The 16,809-nt window shown below is 35.5% G+C and overlaps 1 protein-coding gene across 1 annotated transcript in view; it reads left to right on the top strand.

Moving 5' to 3' along the window:
- The first annotated feature begins 300 nt into the window (after positions 1–300).
- LOC107653171 (stabilin-1-like) overlaps positions 301–16,809 on the top strand; it is a 44,353-nt gene continuing 27,844 nt past the window's right edge. The window contains exons 1-31 of the mRNA XM_016439819.1: positions 301–603; positions 1,927–2,057; positions 2,139–2,254; positions 2,522–2,598; positions 3,095–3,164; positions 3,252–3,347; positions 3,460–3,570; positions 5,201–5,391; positions 5,484–5,614; positions 6,126–6,253; positions 6,381–6,457; positions 6,598–6,741; positions 7,437–7,574; positions 7,688–7,759; positions 7,845–7,958; positions 8,526–8,579; positions 9,326–9,406; positions 9,615–9,773; positions 9,937–9,999; positions 10,208–10,306; positions 11,040–11,126; positions 11,196–11,307; positions 11,425–11,611; positions 12,090–12,183; positions 12,854–13,009; positions 14,001–14,096; positions 14,270–14,365; positions 14,903–14,950; positions 15,055–15,182; positions 15,269–15,377; positions 15,477–15,554. Of these exons, the coding sequence (XP_016295305.1) occupies positions 550–603; positions 1,927–2,057; positions 2,139–2,254; positions 2,522–2,598; positions 3,095–3,164; positions 3,252–3,347; positions 3,460–3,570; positions 5,201–5,391; positions 5,484–5,614; positions 6,126–6,253; positions 6,381–6,457; positions 6,598–6,741; positions 7,437–7,574; positions 7,688–7,759; positions 7,845–7,958; positions 8,526–8,579; positions 9,326–9,406; positions 9,615–9,773; positions 9,937–9,999; positions 10,208–10,306; positions 11,040–11,126; positions 11,196–11,307; positions 11,425–11,611; positions 12,090–12,183; positions 12,854–13,009; positions 14,001–14,096; positions 14,270–14,365; positions 14,903–14,950; positions 15,055–15,182; positions 15,269–15,377; positions 15,477–15,554 (3,297 nt within the window). The 5' untranslated portion in view covers positions 301–549. The remainder of the gene's footprint in view (positions 604–1,926; positions 2,058–2,138; positions 2,255–2,521; positions 2,599–3,094; positions 3,165–3,251; positions 3,348–3,459; positions 3,571–5,200; positions 5,392–5,483; positions 5,615–6,125; positions 6,254–6,380; positions 6,458–6,597; positions 6,742–7,436; positions 7,575–7,687; positions 7,760–7,844; positions 7,959–8,525; positions 8,580–9,325; positions 9,407–9,614; positions 9,774–9,936; positions 10,000–10,207; positions 10,307–11,039; positions 11,127–11,195; positions 11,308–11,424; positions 11,612–12,089; positions 12,184–12,853; positions 13,010–14,000; positions 14,097–14,269; positions 14,366–14,902; positions 14,951–15,054; positions 15,183–15,268; positions 15,378–15,476; positions 15,555–16,809) is intronic.

A 16,809-nucleotide genomic window follows, 5' to 3' on the forward strand; every position in this document is an offset into this window, starting at 1 on the left:
CGCCAACAGATAAAATATTTTAGATAAAAGTGCTACTAAATGTGTGAATGTCACTGTTTAAATACCTTTTTCACAAGTTTATCACTTTTAATAACAAGTCGACCTCAACTCTAACCCTAGCACTGCTGGCACTTGCTATTTATGTGACCCTGTGAAATAAAAAAAAATCTGCTAATGCTCAGTGTACCATTTTCAAATTCTGCTGAGACCTGCAATCTTATCAGCTGACAAACATGGACTTCCCCAACCATCACTGAGGCGACGCGGTGGAGGAAATCTGGTGATTTTCCTGTCAGGAAAAGATGTGTTTCTCACCCTTTCTCTCGCTGTGTGGTCACATCAAACCTCTCTCGCGCCACGTCAAGCTGCTCAACATGCAAATCCTTGACAGCACATGAATGAGAAGGTCTGAAGAGGTTTTTCTGGAGATGTATGAAATCGAGACATTCTGTTGTGTCCAGTGATTGGAGATAGTGGCCGGTCTCAAGAGAGGCAGTTCTGTTTGTCTGACGACTTTTCTGAATTTTTTCTGGCTTTGGGGAAGCAGACATGTCTTATCTTCTCATTTTGGGACTCATGGTACTATGGACTTCACACATTCATGTAAGTTGCATAAAAAGTGGTCGCTTACGTCTTTAGGTAACGTTTTAAATGATTTGTTAAAAGCTTTTTGGACATGTACCATGGTAATACCAAGGTATTTATTGAAAAACCATATAAATCTCATACTATGTGAATATGAACTAAAAAAGTAAAATGGTATTGCCATTAAAAGTGCTACCATAGTGCCTAAAACAAATCCATACTGCCATGGTACCATGTCTACTTTTTGGTATTTTTTTGTGATTGATCACTGTACCATGGTACTGACCCATTACACTTTTGTAAGGGTGGTATAATTTTTAATTAATAATACTTTTTTGGACATGTACTATGGTAATACCATTGTATAATACTATGTAAATTCCTGGGCCTGGCAAATAGTGGTGGCACCATGGTACATTGCTGATATCAGATGATAATACAATGGCACTTTGATTTATATTATAGTTATTTGATAGACACATTCAGGAAAGTTGCATGATAAGAGGTTGTTTACATCTTTAAGTCAGTATTTAAAGAATTTGTTAAAAGATTTTTGGACATGCACCGTGGTAATACCATGGTATTTATTTAAGGCCCATGTAAATACTATAGCATATGAATATGCACTTAAAAAATACTATGGCATTTTTGTATTTGGACTTTAGTAGTATAAATTATAATGGTATTTACATGGTACTCCAAGGTATACTTCCATAAATACACCAAAGTACATACCCATAACAAATCGAAGTAGTCATAGTCTTATGTATACTTTTTTGTAATTAATTACTGAACCATGGTAGGCTACTGACCTAGTGTGGTTTTGTAAGTGTGGTTTAAATAATACTTTGGTAATACAGTGGTTATCTTTGAAATACTGTACAAATGCCTTACAAAAAGACGTGGTACCATGGTACTGATATCAGATGATACTTTGATTTATACTACAGATATACCAAGGTTTTTAGATACAACCAGTGGTAACCAATGATAGTACTAAATTATATCATGATACTCTTATGGTACATGTCCAAAATTCATGGTACATATGGTATGAATATGGTATTATCACGTTTTTGACGTGTGCCATGATAATACCATGATATTTTAATGTCATGAAGTATACAGTACAAATACTGTGGTATAAACATTTGAACTCGTCGATATAAAAATTTCACTTTACCTCAGAGTAGATTTGCGTTGAAAGAATAGTTTTTCGCGTAAATCCCTTACGTTTTTGATTCATAGTGTTTTTTTTTATAAATGGTTTACGTTACTTGTCCACAGTAGCGATATGAAATCTTTGTTCTAGAGTCACCTTTTGTTTTTTGTCGTTCCCAGGCCGTTTCTAATCGCTGCGATGCGCCCGTTAAAGTCCTTCACAAGACTCCCTGCACATCCTGCGCCGCTTCCGCCGCCGTCGTCTGCCCGCGAGGGTTCGGGAAGATCAACCAGAACCCCGATAGCTGCAAGTATGTGATTATCCAGGCTTTCCCGTTCTGTTCGCTCAGAAAGTTTGTGTCTAATGTGTTCTGTCCTGACTCCTGCTTCAGATTCGTTGTGGAAATCGGCAGTCGTCAGGTAGAGCTGTCAGGGTGCTCTCATAGCTGTCAGGGCTTTACGACAGGCCAGCACTGCTGTCCGGGCTTCTGGGGCTCCCTGTGCTTGCGTGAGTTACAATGGCATAAAAAGTGTTTTGAAAATGTCATTGCTTTTTTTAATGAAATATAACTTATTATGATATATGAATACAGTATTTAATATAAATTAATATCTATATCATGTAAATGTCCTAAGACTTTTTCAGATCATACAGTATGAGTGAACTGTACCAGTCAAGTATGGTGATATGGTTAAATGCACTTTATGTTGCTTTAGGTAAGAAAGTATCTACTAAAATGATGAATTTTCTAAACAGTCTTGTATGTTTTTCTAGCTTGCCCTAGCTGGTCTGGAAAGATTTGTAACGGTTATGGTACATGTGAATCTGGAAATGGCACCTGTGTTTGTAATGTAAGTGCATATGAGTTACATTCTTTTACTTAAAGTAAACTTAAAAATGTACTTTTGAAGTTTTGGGGGGTTTTTTTCAAAAAAATTGAGTTATGTTCTTCTACTTAAATTTTTATGTTAATTCAAACTTTTTTGTTGAAATAGATAAATATTTATAAAAGTTTTAAGTAATATAATATAAAATAAATAAATTATAACATTATTAATTGTACATTAGTTACTTTTTTTAGTTGTGTTTTTTTACTTCTACATAATTCCACAGTTTTTGTTGACATAAATGAATAAGAAAATAAGTATTTATTTATTTAAATAATCTTAATAAATAATTAATAAATAATATTTTCTTTTACTTCAGTTTTATATTAATTAAACATTTTTTCAATGAAATAGATGCTTATTTATTTATTTATTTAAATAAGCTATGTTCAATGACATTTGTATCTACTAAAAATAAACGTAATAGTAGTAATATTAATAATAATCAACAATTTTTCAGGAGGGATATACAGGTTTTGCGTGCCAGAATTGTTTGAATGAGAATGCCTATGGAGACCACTGCCGTTCAGGTCTGTTATTTGTGGTGATTTCTGATAGCATAAGATAATAATCACCATTTTTGGAGATAAAATTGTCTAATTGTAAAACTGCTGTAGAGTGCAGCTGTGTGAATGGAAAGTGTAACTCAGGACCGAATGGAGACGGTGAATGTTACTGTCAGCCGCCATATTCAGGACCAAAGTGTGATGAAGGTAATTTAGGAATTGTGTCTGTACGTACCCATGGTGCATTAAATAGCCAGTTACTTTCAGTAAATGTAATTATGCTAATTTTGTTTAATCACACCTTTCGTTTCCTGTGCAGTTTCTTCATCTTGTTCAAACTGCCCAGCCTATTCATACTGTAAGGGAGACTACACAAATGCTGTGTGCGAATGTCTGCCTGGATACAAGACGATCGGAAATGCGTGTATAGGTACTTCCGATGTTTAGCTACATGTTAAACATTACATAATGTGTATATGTATGAGACACATTTAGCAAATTTAGGATAATTTTCCATTAGTTTTAAATGCAAGACATCCCAAGTGGATAGGGTAATAGTTTACTGACTGGTTGCATTCAGAATTGCAAAATTTTTTATATTGCATATTTATTTTTTATATAACATATATATATTACAAGTTTTCTGAAATGTTTAAATATGCAAACAAGGCAGTCTGTAATTAAATATTTGCATAAATCTTCCAGAACATTGGAAAAAGCCACGTTCAAAATAGACGTTTAATTTTATTGACATATTAGAGTTAAATGTTTTTACTGAGGGGAAAATACTGTCAACAGCCAGAAAAAAATATTCACCATGATTTTAGGAATTAAGTGTTCTATAAAACCAAGCGAACACTGTAAAAAAAAAAAACTGTGACATTTACGGTAAAATACCGGCAGCTGTGGTTGCCAGAACTTCACCATAAAAAATGTGGTAGCAACATTTTAGGTTTTACAGACTTAACTTAAATTCACAATAAAATACCGTATTTCATTAACTTTTTTTTAATGATTATTTTACTTTCTTTTATGTAAAGCACTTAGAATTACCATTGTGTACGAAATGTGCTATATAAATAAACTTGCCTTGCCTTGCCTTGATGTAATGTTAATAAACCAACATATTGAAGTACTAATATCTGTTTTGAACCATTGTAATGCACTGATAACCACAAAAAACTGGCTCAAAAATGAGAAAGTCACATGATGAATCAAAGCTCATCACAAACAGCTTTTCTACGAGCTGAGGAGGGCAATACTTAAATATAGAAGGTGCACAGTATCATTCACACAAACACTAAACCCCATCATGGTGACACACATGATACTGAAATAATGCAATAAACATTAATTTAACAACATTAGATGTAAGATTAAACCCTAGTGTACACAACTGAAAAGACTAAGAAGAAACATGTTATTTCAACAAAAAAACATCATATATGAAATGTCATGCAGGGAATTCTGGGAGTGTCAATTTAAGGATTTTCACTGCAAATTATACAATGACTTTTTCTTTTTCACTTCCAAAAACCGTATTTTTTTACAGTATTTTACTGTAAAATCACATTAAATGTAAATACATTTATTCACCGAATATAGTATAGAAACTTACTGTTAACCAGTTAAAAGGTTTTTACTGTAGCATTTTTACAGTCTTTTACTGTTAAAATCACAATAATTTTTTTTACAGTGAATGATATATGAACAAACCATTCAGTAAAATCCTTCAGAATATAGATGTGAATAAAACTGTAAATGTTGGTGTATGTAAGTGCTACTGAAGTGGAGAAAAAAACATTTTTTTAGATAAAACGGCCTGTAAATTTTATGTACTGTAACAGACGCAAATAGATAAAGTGCAATAAAATAAACACTCAAAAGTGTTTTTTGGATGTTTTCTTTCCACTAGTCTGAAACAACACATTATGAAAAGCCATATAAACTAAAACCTCAAAACTGAAAACAAAGTCTTTTCCTGAACTGTCTTGGCTTTAAGTTTCTCAACCATTTTAGAGGCTAGTTCCTATCCATCATGTCTTTCTGTCCTATTCCAGGTTCCTGGTGTTCACCAGCGATTTGTGACACAAACGCTAAATGTTCATTTAGCGGTGGAAAGTTTCAATGCGAGTGTGAAGAGGGATTCAGAGGAGACGGCAAACACTGCATTCCCATCAACCCCTGCAACACTAATAACGGAGGCTGTCCTGTAGAGTCCACTGCCTGTGAATTCACAAGCCCAGGAAAGGTGAGCTATGAATCTAAATCTGAATCTGAAACTAATGTCGAATTCAGTGTAGATTGTTGTTATGTGAGTTTTGTGTGTGTCTTTCTCTCCAGTCGAAATGTGTGTGTTTGCCTGGAATGCAATCGTCCGACCCGTCCAAGGGCTGCACGCAAAAGTCGGCCTGCACACCAGGTTCATGCCATGTCAGCGCCCGCTGCGAGACCAACTCAGACGGCACGCCCAGGTCTGTCCCGGTGCTTCCCTCATGATAACATGACAAAGGCCACTTTCACATCCTTCAACGGCACAAGAAAGAATCTCACGAAACCTGTCCAAATCCATCTAGGTCACATTTCACCCCCCAAAAATTTGAATATTGAAAACTAATCATATTTTTTTTGAACAAATAATGATATATTTTTTTATTATTGATTTATAACAGCCCCATGAGCCCTATACAAAAGCACCATGATATGCTCTTTAGTGTCAAATATTTTCTCAATCCTCTCTGTTTCTCTTTGTTTTGTCTCCATCCATTAAAAGGACATTTTAAATGTTTTATATAGTAAATGAATGCTTATTTTATTTTTATCTAATTTTATTTGTAGTTAAACCATGGTTAATGTTTGTAAGGAATGAATTCGATAAACAGATCAGCGGTAATGAGTGATTCTGTTGCGTCATGAATAGCTGAGAGGCCTTGCTCAGATGCTCGCAGAAGGCCAGGGGTAAACCGAGACGTTTCGTTCTTTCAGCTGCCGCTGCAACGCTCAGCAGATCGGCGATGGCAGACGTTGCTATGGGAACCTCATGGAAAGAGTTTTGGAGCTGGACAGAGAGGGCAGTCAGGCAGGAAACCTCACTGGAAGCATTCGGTTCTTTGGTGGGTCTGCTGAGATCACCAGACCTGCTTCCCCACTCTTTATTTCTCATCTAACTTTGAGTGTACGATTGAGTTTGCTTTATCAGTTTGAAAGCAGACAGCGCTGACAGTGTGTTGTGTTTTTCAGAGCAAGCGTGTGAGTTCACACTCAGCCAGCACGGCCCGTTCACTGCCTTCATTCCTGCGGGACAGAATCCATTCCAAGTGGGTTGAAGCAGACTGAAAAACAACCAAACAGTGGCCTGCAGTTTGTGTTTCACGTCCTCATAATGTTTCCTGTTTTTTTTTTTGTGACCACTTTCTGTTTGTCGCGAACAGATGTTTACGAATGCTGTGCTCTTTAGACGCTTGCAGGAAAGGCCTCGAGCAGCGTCCTGAATGCAGTGTGCAAAAATCACCTCATCCTCGGACAGAAACTCTACAGTGATCTGGAGGGGAAAGACATGTGGATGTACGGAGGAGAAAAGATCAGATTCAAAACAAAAAAGGTGTCCATCCATTCATCTATCCATCTACAGTATATGTCTGTCTATCTATCCATCCATCCATCCATTCATCCATTTATCTATCTATCTATCTATCTATCTATCTATCTATCTACCATACTATCGTTCTATTATTCTTTATATCATTCTATCATTCTGTCTATCGTTCTATCTTTCACACTATCATACTATCTGGCATTCTTTTTGTTGTGCTGTCTATCATTGTATCTATCATTCCACCTATTGTTCTGTCATTCTATTTATCCTTCTATCATTCTGTCTGTTGTTCTAACATTCCATCTATCGTCTTTTACATTGTTCTGTCATTCTTTATATCGTTCTATCTATCGCTCTATCATTCTATCGTGCTATCTATCGTTCTTTCATTTTATCTATTGTTCTATCATTCTATCAATCATTCTAACATTTCTATTGTTCTGTCTGTCATTCTTCATATCGTTCTGTCTGTAGTACTGTCTTTCATTCTTTTTATTTATAGCTCTATGTATTATACTATTTATCGTTCTGTCTATCATTCTGTCGCTTTATCTATCATACTATATATTGTTCCATCATGCTATCTTTCATTCTTTCTATCGATAAATGTCTGTCTATTGTTCTATTCATCATTCTCTCTGTCTATTTTTCTGTCTGATATATTTATGCATCAATCCACTGATTTTTGCATATGTCTGCAGCACTTTATCCTGATGAGGGATCCAGATGTGTTGTTTACTATACTTGAGAGCAATATCCCAGCATCCAATGGAATAATTCATATTATTGACAAGCCCTTTACTCTTGCTCATATCGAGTCCTCAAACAACAACATGGAGGTAAAGCTGTTCAAACTGTTTCACAACCAGCTAATCTAATAATATCTGATGATTGACACACAGCACCAACCTCAACACCCTCTAATGTAGATGTTCTTTTCTGCAACCTCAAGTTCTCTTCAAAGACCATCGGGGAGATTTTCAGAGAGGATGACAGGTTCAATCGGTTCCTGTCTCTGATTGATGTGAGTGATCTCCTCTCGCACTCTTTTTCTGTATTTCTCCACTGAACCCAAGCATTGAGAACATTTTTTTCTCTTTCTACTGCAGAATTGTGGAGCCCTGTTGCCTGTCAGAGTTTCAGGTCCGCTTACAGTGTTTGTTCCAACCAACACAGCCATAGACAAATTCAGAGATGGAAGTCTTATGTACATGCTGAGTGATGTGAGCTGCCATTATGTGTTTTCTGCCTCTAATGAAGTTGGATATGTACAAAACAAATTATTCAGAACACATATGTGACCCTGGACCACAAAACCAGTCATAAAGGTCAATTTTTTGAAAGCTGAATAAATAAGCTTTCCATTGATGTATGGTTTGTTAGGATAGGACAATATTTGACCGAGATACAACTATTTGAAAATCTGGAATCTGAGGGTGTAAAAAAATCAAAATACTGAGAAAATCGCCTTTAAATTTGTCCAAATGAAGTTCTTAGCAATGCATATTACTAATCCAAAATTAAGTTTTGTTATATTTACGGTAAGAAATTTACAAAATATCTTCATGGAACATGATCTTTACTTAATATCCTAATGATTTTTGGCATAAAAGAAAAATCGATAATTTTGACCCATACAATGTTTTTTTGGCTATTGCTACAAATATACCCCAGCGACTTAAGACTGGTTTTGTGCTCCAGGGTCACATGTTTTCTCATTATTTTAATAAAATCTTTAGGACGTTCATATATGTGTTCACACACTGATCTTTCATCTCTTTGTTATAAAGGCCAAACCAAAGCTTCAGTCACTTCTGAAACACCATATGTTCTCCCTGGCTGCTGTGAGTCTCCTTTGACATACAAAATCATGTGCTGAATGATTTCCCACAGTTCATTTGACTTTAAAATGAGGCATTTATGAACATTGCTTCCAATGAAATGGTTTGACCAATGCAATTTTCCTGAAATTGAAATCTGGGGAAGCACATATTAGCTTTTTAAAAAGCTAATAGTGATAGGTTTGTCACAGCCTCCAAAGCTATGATTTGCTACATGATAATGCTAGTCATTTGCAGGTTATATTAAAAGTAGGGATGTTCCCATTCTAGAAAGCATTTGATTGGTGTATGCCTGAGAGTTTATTTGGGTCATATTGGGTCATTGGGGCATATTTTTGGGTCATTTCTAAATGGTAAACATCATTCTGTGAAGCTCTTGTGAGATTAGCATTTGCTGCCTCCAAGGTTAAGTGTAGGGTTGCTTCAGGACTCAGTGTACGAATGTTGAGTCAATTTCCTGAGATTTTTCGCCAGAATGGAGTTACCATTTAGACTGCAATACTTTTGGACCATTTTCCAACTGCTTTTTCAAAAGGTAACTTTAATTGTCAGTGTTTAGCAGTACACTAGCATATAGATAGCCTCAAAGTTAACAGACATGAACTAAAGTCTCACATTTTGTTTTTATGACATTTTTAAACTAGACTGTAAATGTGATATTTAGTAGAATATGTGGGTCAGTGAGTTTTAAAATAACACTAAATGTCTGTTTGAGTTTTTAAACTAATCTTAAAATATCCTTGCCTAAGGTCACTGTGGACCAGCTTGCTAGCATGTCTGAGATTACAACAATGGCCAATGAGATCTTAAGGATCAATGCCTCTGAGGATGTAAGTGAATGTGCTTTATTGATTACATTGGCTTTAACTCCTGATGGGAATGAGCAATTTTTATGAAATTTGGTACAAATGTTTTAGGCCTCATTCTGTTTTCAAATTAAAAATTTGGTGACTTACAATGACTTGATCGGCATTGTAATAATGGGAAATTGAAAAATGATGGGACTGCCGTTTTTACGCTCTCTCAATCAATCCACAGGGAAGAGTCTTTCTGGGCGATAAAGGAATATCTCTCGAAACAAAAGACATTGTTGCATCCAATGGAATCATTCACATGATTGATGGAGTTCTTGTACCTTCCTTCATAGTTCCCATAATGCCCCATCGGTGTGATATTAATGGGAGCAGGATCTCTTTTGTAGGTCCCTTTTTATGTGTGACTTCACATAATCAAATGACCAACACCATAATTATATTAAATTTTATGTTAAATACAATTAATTTATTTATTATGGTTAATAAAACATCTGTGCAACAAGATTTAAAAAAAATTCTATGAAAAATGTTGCTTCTTTTCATAGGGTACCTGTGTCCGATGCAGCCATCTCCATGAGACACAATGTCCGCCTGGAAGTGTTGAGCTGGTATTTGATGTTTTCAATTATTTATGAACTATATCATCCATTAACGCATCTATAATCAGTATGTAATTAATAAAAGACATTTTAAATGAATGTATTTTCAAAATTACAACAACCAATGAAGAATATCTAAACATGAGCAACATTTACAGCACAGCTGTATAATTTATTGATGTGAACACTGCATTTGAGCTTTTTTTCACCTTGGTAGGAAGATCATTTTAGAGGCTGCGAACCAATTCCTGATCGCCGATGGTCGTACTCTATCTATGAGGAAGGCTGTGCCAAATACTGCAACATTACTCAGACGGTATGAAAACAAGGTCTCAGATCCCACAAACAAACACAACCTTCCATAATTGTTTGCAAATGTTTGTTTGTTTGTTTTCTCCATAGGTAAACTGGTTTTTAACAATAGCTTATAAACCTTTCAAGACAGACTTACTATATGCTACAAGGTTGTTCTTCGATGGTATATACTTCAGTTAAAGCCATCAATCTGCATTATTTCAACTTATTCTCAAAGTAATCCCATTTAACAGCAGAATTCATAATGAAAAACTACATTAACCATGATTCTATACAAAATAATTTGAGTTGCAGTGAGCAAATCACACCACAAAAGCTTGTAAATAAACATATTTTGCAATAAACTCAAAATATATTGTTTCTACAGATATAATTAATATGGTTTCACCATTGTTTAATTCAGTAATGTCATTTGCAGTGGTTCATGGGATTGTAGTTCTTTCCTTTACTAAAGCCATTAAATACATTTGCCTTGACATTTGTCTTTTTGCACAGTTTTTTTTTTGTGTTGTGTTGTGATGTTGTGATTCTTCTTGTAGCTGGTTGGCTTGGTTCATGGCTTGTAAACTTTTTAATGAAGACCTTTTTTAAATTCTGTTGGGGAAAAATTAATAGCAAAAATGCTTCTGAACCACCGCCACTGAAAAAGTGGGCGGGCACTGATGCACTCAATTTATAATGAATAATCTGTATGAATATGGACGTTTGTGAGATGTGCGCCATCTTGTTTTCAGACGCCGCAGTGTTGTAGTGGTTTCTATGGGCCAGATTGTAACCCGTGCATTGGGGGTTTCCAGCACCCATGTTATGATAAAGGGACTGTAAGTATGCAACTCACTACGGTCGTGACTGGAAGTTCTGGTGTTTATTTGTCATCTGTCTGTCCGTAGTGTTTTGATGGCATCAATGGGAACGGCTCCTGTAAGTGTGAACCAGCGTTTACAGGTGTAGGCTGCCACCTCTGCATAGACCCCAACAAACATGGAGAGAAATGTGACGAAGGTGAAGTTAAATACCTTATATATTTTCAAAGGACTCTTTGTACAAACCGTGACCCCACTGGTACAGTAGTAGTCACTGTGACCTTCTCTTCTGCTCGCGCTCTGTTTGCTCCTGTAGATTGCCGCTGTGTCCGTGGTGTATGTGATAACAGGCCTGGCGGTATGGGGGTGTGTAGAAGAGGATCCTGTCGGGAAGGGTTTTTAGGGAAGCTTTGTGACCAGACAGCCACCCCCTGCAATTCAGACGGCGTCCTCGAGCACTGCCACATTCACGCCAAATGTGTCTACAACAACGATCAAACCATGTTAGTGTCACTTGAGCATGATGTGTAGATCATTGTAGACTGCAGTCAGGTATTTTATTTTATTTTGTTTTGTTTTGTTTTGTTTTATGCTATTTTTGGTCATGGCCATTAGTTGATCACATTTCATTTTAATTCATCATTTGTTTAGTTTACCATTTGTTTACCATTTACCATTTCAGCAAATATTTGGCAGTTGAGGTATTTTATTTTAGTTTAGTTTAGTTTATTTACATTACTTAACTTTACTTTTCACAATCAGGTTTATTATTTTATTGTATTTCATTATACAGTCAGGTTTATTTAATTTTATTTATACAACATTTTTTGCAAATATTTGACTTTTTTTTTTTTAAGAGCCCGATACTTTTACTGCAATGCCCTTTGAAGCAAGCGTGTTAGTAATGCCAGTTTATGTGCTGACTTGTTAATCGCCATCAATCTTTGGCATGTTATTGATCTATCATACATTGTGCTCTAGGTGTGTTTGTCTGCCTGGATATGAAGGAGATGGCTACACCTGCATTAAAACCAATCCCTGCCTCCAACCTCAGAGAGGAGGCTGCGATGTCAATGTGAGACAGATGTATTTCCCTTTTCCGCCGGTTTGCTTTTAGCAATGTCTGCCTAATTTTTACAAGTACATCAGAATTCAGAAGTTGCAGTCATTTAAAGTCACTCCAAAGTATTTCAAACTGACACATGAAAATGATTTTCAGCATTGAATAGGCCTGTATTTTTCACATGCAATAAGAGTAAAACAAAATATAGCTAATTATATTGAAGTTACTTAAGGCAATATGTTTTTATAAACAAAGAAAACTGATCATTCTGATCAAATTAATTTACATTTTAATCATCTGTAGTTTTTCTAGCACAACAATTAGGGATTTTGAATGAATAAACAATAGAATAGAATAAACATGCCATAAATCTAGCGTAGCGTTAGTTCTGGCAGGTCACGTTAGTCAAGCTCGCATCAGCTGACTCTCTTTGCATAATAAAGTTGAAAATATGATATATGTATATACAGATGTAAATACAGTGATCCGAGTCAGTGAATCATTTTAATCTGTTCATTTACATGAAATGAACAAACCATCTGATTCAATTGAATGAATCAGACTTTTCAGCACTAATAGAATGAACTGATTTGCTAGAATCTATTGGGCTTTCTAATAACTTTCTAGAACTCATGTTGAGCTTGCCTCAGGGTTTGTGTGTGTGTGTGTGTGTGTTTTATAGGCCATATGTATGTACGATGCAGGAATGGTGAATTGTGCTTGTATGGAAGGATGGACAGGTGATGGACGTTTGTGTGTGGGAATCAATAACTGCTTGAGCGAGAATCGTGGTGGATGTCATGAAAATGCAGAATGCACAGTCACCGGACCAGGACAGGTAATAGTGAACAAGCTGTGAGGATACAGTTAACCTGTAGGACAGAAAAATCACAAAAAATATCTCCATTGTTTCTCCTAGACAGCACTGAGATTAAATGGAGCTCCTGTTTAAAGGCTTTTGCATCTTGGAGGTTCACACGTGTCTTCTCTAGCCTTTGTCATGTTCCAGGTCAATTTGACCTAAAAACATATTTGTGTTGTCAAAAATTAACCTGTTTTTCTTGAAATTGTGTGACTTTTTCTCATTTAAAGTCACCAACATGCCTGAAAATTTTCAACACTCTGAGGTGTTGTGGGATGTGTGTGCAAAAATTCTATTGCAGTTATAATGTCGATTTGACCCAAAAAAAATGTTCAAAAGCAGGTGCACAGAGTTTAAAAAACAAGTATATTGTTATGTCAGTTTCACAACTACCATCTGAAGGTATTTACATTTATGCTTTTGTACATTTCTTGCATGTGAATTTTGCTTGGTGTCAAACCCATGATCTCATGTTTGAGCTTCAGGAAAGTGCACAAAAATACCAAAAACCCATTTAAAAAATATATACTGTTTACAATATTCACATTTTGTAAAAAAAAAAAAAAAAAAGAAGATCAATCTGATCTGGAACATAACAACTGTACTCACAATTTAACATAATACAAGGGCTAGACATCTCAACAATCTCATACTTTGCCCATATTTGCCAAAATGCCAAAATCATTAGTTAGATCCATAGACAGAGATCTCAATATAAACTCACATATTTTTCATCACATTCTTTGAATTTCATGTGATCTGAGCTGATATGCAGTTATTTAATATTATATTGATATATTAAAATGATATTGAGATATTTATGTAAGTTTGCATTTCTTCAAATACATTTTAAGAGAAAACTCTGAGACTGAATTAATACTTGTATAAAACACATCCAAGAACTTTAACTATAAATGAATATTGCAAACCCAGAACTGAGTTTTGTTCAACTTATTTTTCTGTTCAGAATGAATGCAGCTGCAGGAAAGGCTACATGGGAGATGGCATCGTCTGTAAAATTGTCAACCCCTGTTTGTCAGATAACGGAGGCTGCCATTCTCTGGTCTGTATTTCATGCTTGCAGATTTATCTGTTAAATATATCTGTACATGTCTGAACAATGTCAAAATATGGAAGCTGACGAGATTCTGCTGAAATTGTATTCAAGGCTAGGATTTCTTTATATGTGCAAGAGCTAGCGTGCAATGTGGCGTAACTGTTTGATAATGTGTCTAGGCCACATGTAAATTAAAGAGCCCAGGAATACGTGAATGTGTGTGCCGAAGCGAATACGAAGGTGATGGAGTCACATGTTATGGAAACATGCTTATGGTAAGATTACACATTTATGCATTAATTTAATTGTTATAAATCAGCTATCAATAACATAATTTTTAGGCTTCAAACAATTGTTTAGGAATAAATAATAGCAATATAATTTTAAATGTTAAATATTTAAATTCTTAAAATTTAGTATTAATAACAAAACTAAGTAAAACATACATTATTTTTCATTTTGAAACCAAAACCAAATGAACACAACATACACAATCAACAAACTAAAGTACAAATTACGTTTTGACTGAAAAATCGTGTACAGTATGTCAGATAGAATGAGAGTTCATTGAAAAAGGAAATGAAAAAAGAAGATATTTTGCATATTTCTTTTTAAATTAACAATAAAAGGTCAAAACATAAATAAAATACATTATTCTTCAAGTTTTTCAAACAAAAAACATATGAATTCAACATATATGAACACATTCACAATAGATTTTTTCCTAAAAACTGATTTCGATCAAAATCAGCATTTAAAATGGAAACATATTGTTAAGTTGTTCATCGTTTTATTATTGTTTTTATTTTCAGGAGCTAGATGGAAACTCTGCGTTTTATAGTTTCAACCGCTTCCTTCTAGTAAGTTCATCTTTTCAATTATTCAATTTACAATAATGTTGTAGCAACATCATGTGAATATTTAAACAAATATTACTATACAACATTTCTGTGTTCATCTGCAGAGGCACAAAGTGATTGACAGTGACAGCAGAGTCACGGCTTTGGTTCCATCTAAAGCTGCTTTCAAAAACCTCAGCGATTCAGAGGAGTCGTTTTGGTTCGATTATTACAGGCTTCCTCACCTTCTGCAGTAAGTGTTTGGATCGACATTGAGAACTGATTTCTGATGTTTGAAAAATGTAATAAATGCATTTTTCGTGTGCAATTTCTGTCTAGAGTTCATTTTTTAGATGGCATATACACCTCTGAAGACTTACAGCAGCTGGTTGGTAAAACAGTCCAGACTCTAGGAAAGACTAAATGGGAGGTCAAAAGCAATGGCAGGGTAGCTGTAACACAAACCCCACCACTTGGATTAATTAACATCTTAAATTGGTCATCTTTTAACTGCTGTGATGTGACCTGTTAACCCTCATGTCCCCAGGAGCTCATGATCGGCAATGCTACCATCCTCGCTCCAGATCTCAAGGCGATAAATGGGTGCATTCACATCATTGACAAGGTAATTTAATTTAACACAAAGATTGTGTCTGTTTTTTAACATTTTAAACCAAAAGTATTAAACTTTGTGTTATGAATTTGCAATAAATGAGAATGTTTATTGGAGTTGCATGGAAGGAGGGAACCAAGATATGTCTAAAGACCAGATTAACTACATAGCAACACCCAGAATACCCTAGCAACAAAATAGCAACACCCCGAACACACTTGGAACACTTTAGCAACTGCATTGCAATAACATAGCAATGCCTTAAAAGCACACAGAACATATTGTGGCATTTACATAGCAACACCCTTGCAACAATAGAGCACACCCTAAAAACACATTGTACACCCTAGCGATAGCATAGCAATGTCTTAAACACAGTTAGAGCACCTGAGCAAATGCATGGCAACACCCTAGTAGCTACATAGCAATGCCCTAAAAAATACGCAGAACACCTTAGAAACTGCATAGCAATGACCTAGCAACTACCCAAAACCCCCTAGCAACAACATAGCAACACCCTAAACACACTTAGAACACTTTAGCAACTGCATTGCAACAACATAGCAATGTTCTAAGAAAACGTATAACACCTGAGTAACTGCATAGCAACAACCTAGCAACAACAGAACATGACCTTAAAGGGGTCATATGACGTTGCTAAAAAGAACATTATTTTGTGTATTTGGTGTAATGCAATGTGTTTATGTGGTTTAAGGTTCAAAAATACCATACTGTGATGCCGTGTCCCGGAGCGACGAGATAAAACCAATAAATCCCATTACAAACGAGGCATTTGTTGCATCCAGGCGAGCGCGGATCTCTCCGTTTGCGCGCGGATTTCCTTTGCTCTCGCACAAAACCGGACGCGCACTCAGATACACGCTGCTCTCGCACAGAGAGAGTGCACGCACTTAAAACGTGTCTCCTCTCACTCAAACTGTGTCCTGTGCACTCTCAAATCTCTCTGTGCTCATGCGCTATAGATATTAATTCTTTTCGCACCTGAATTAAATGTTGTCAAAAGTTATCAACCAATCAGATTTCAAAGATGGATCTGTAATTTCTTTACAATTTAATACTACTTAGTCATAATAATAGAAATTAATCGGGTGTTTGGATGATTTGTAAATAACCCAGTTTAACAGTTTGGTGAAACCCTTCTGAACGATCTAAACAAACAAAAAAGCATATGATTCTTAAAATTCATGTGGTCATATAGGCCCCTCTCTCTCTCTCTCTCTCTCTCTCTCTCTCTCTTTCTTTCTCT

Source organism: Sinocyclocheilus anshuiensis, unplaced genomic scaffold (assembly GCF_001515605.1).
Source record: "Sinocyclocheilus anshuiensis isolate Anshui unplaced genomic scaffold, SAMN03320099.WGS_v1.1 scaffold211, whole genome shotgun sequence".
NCBI classification, from domain to species: domain Eukaryota; kingdom Metazoa; phylum Chordata; class Actinopteri; order Cypriniformes; family Cyprinidae; genus Sinocyclocheilus; species Sinocyclocheilus anshuiensis.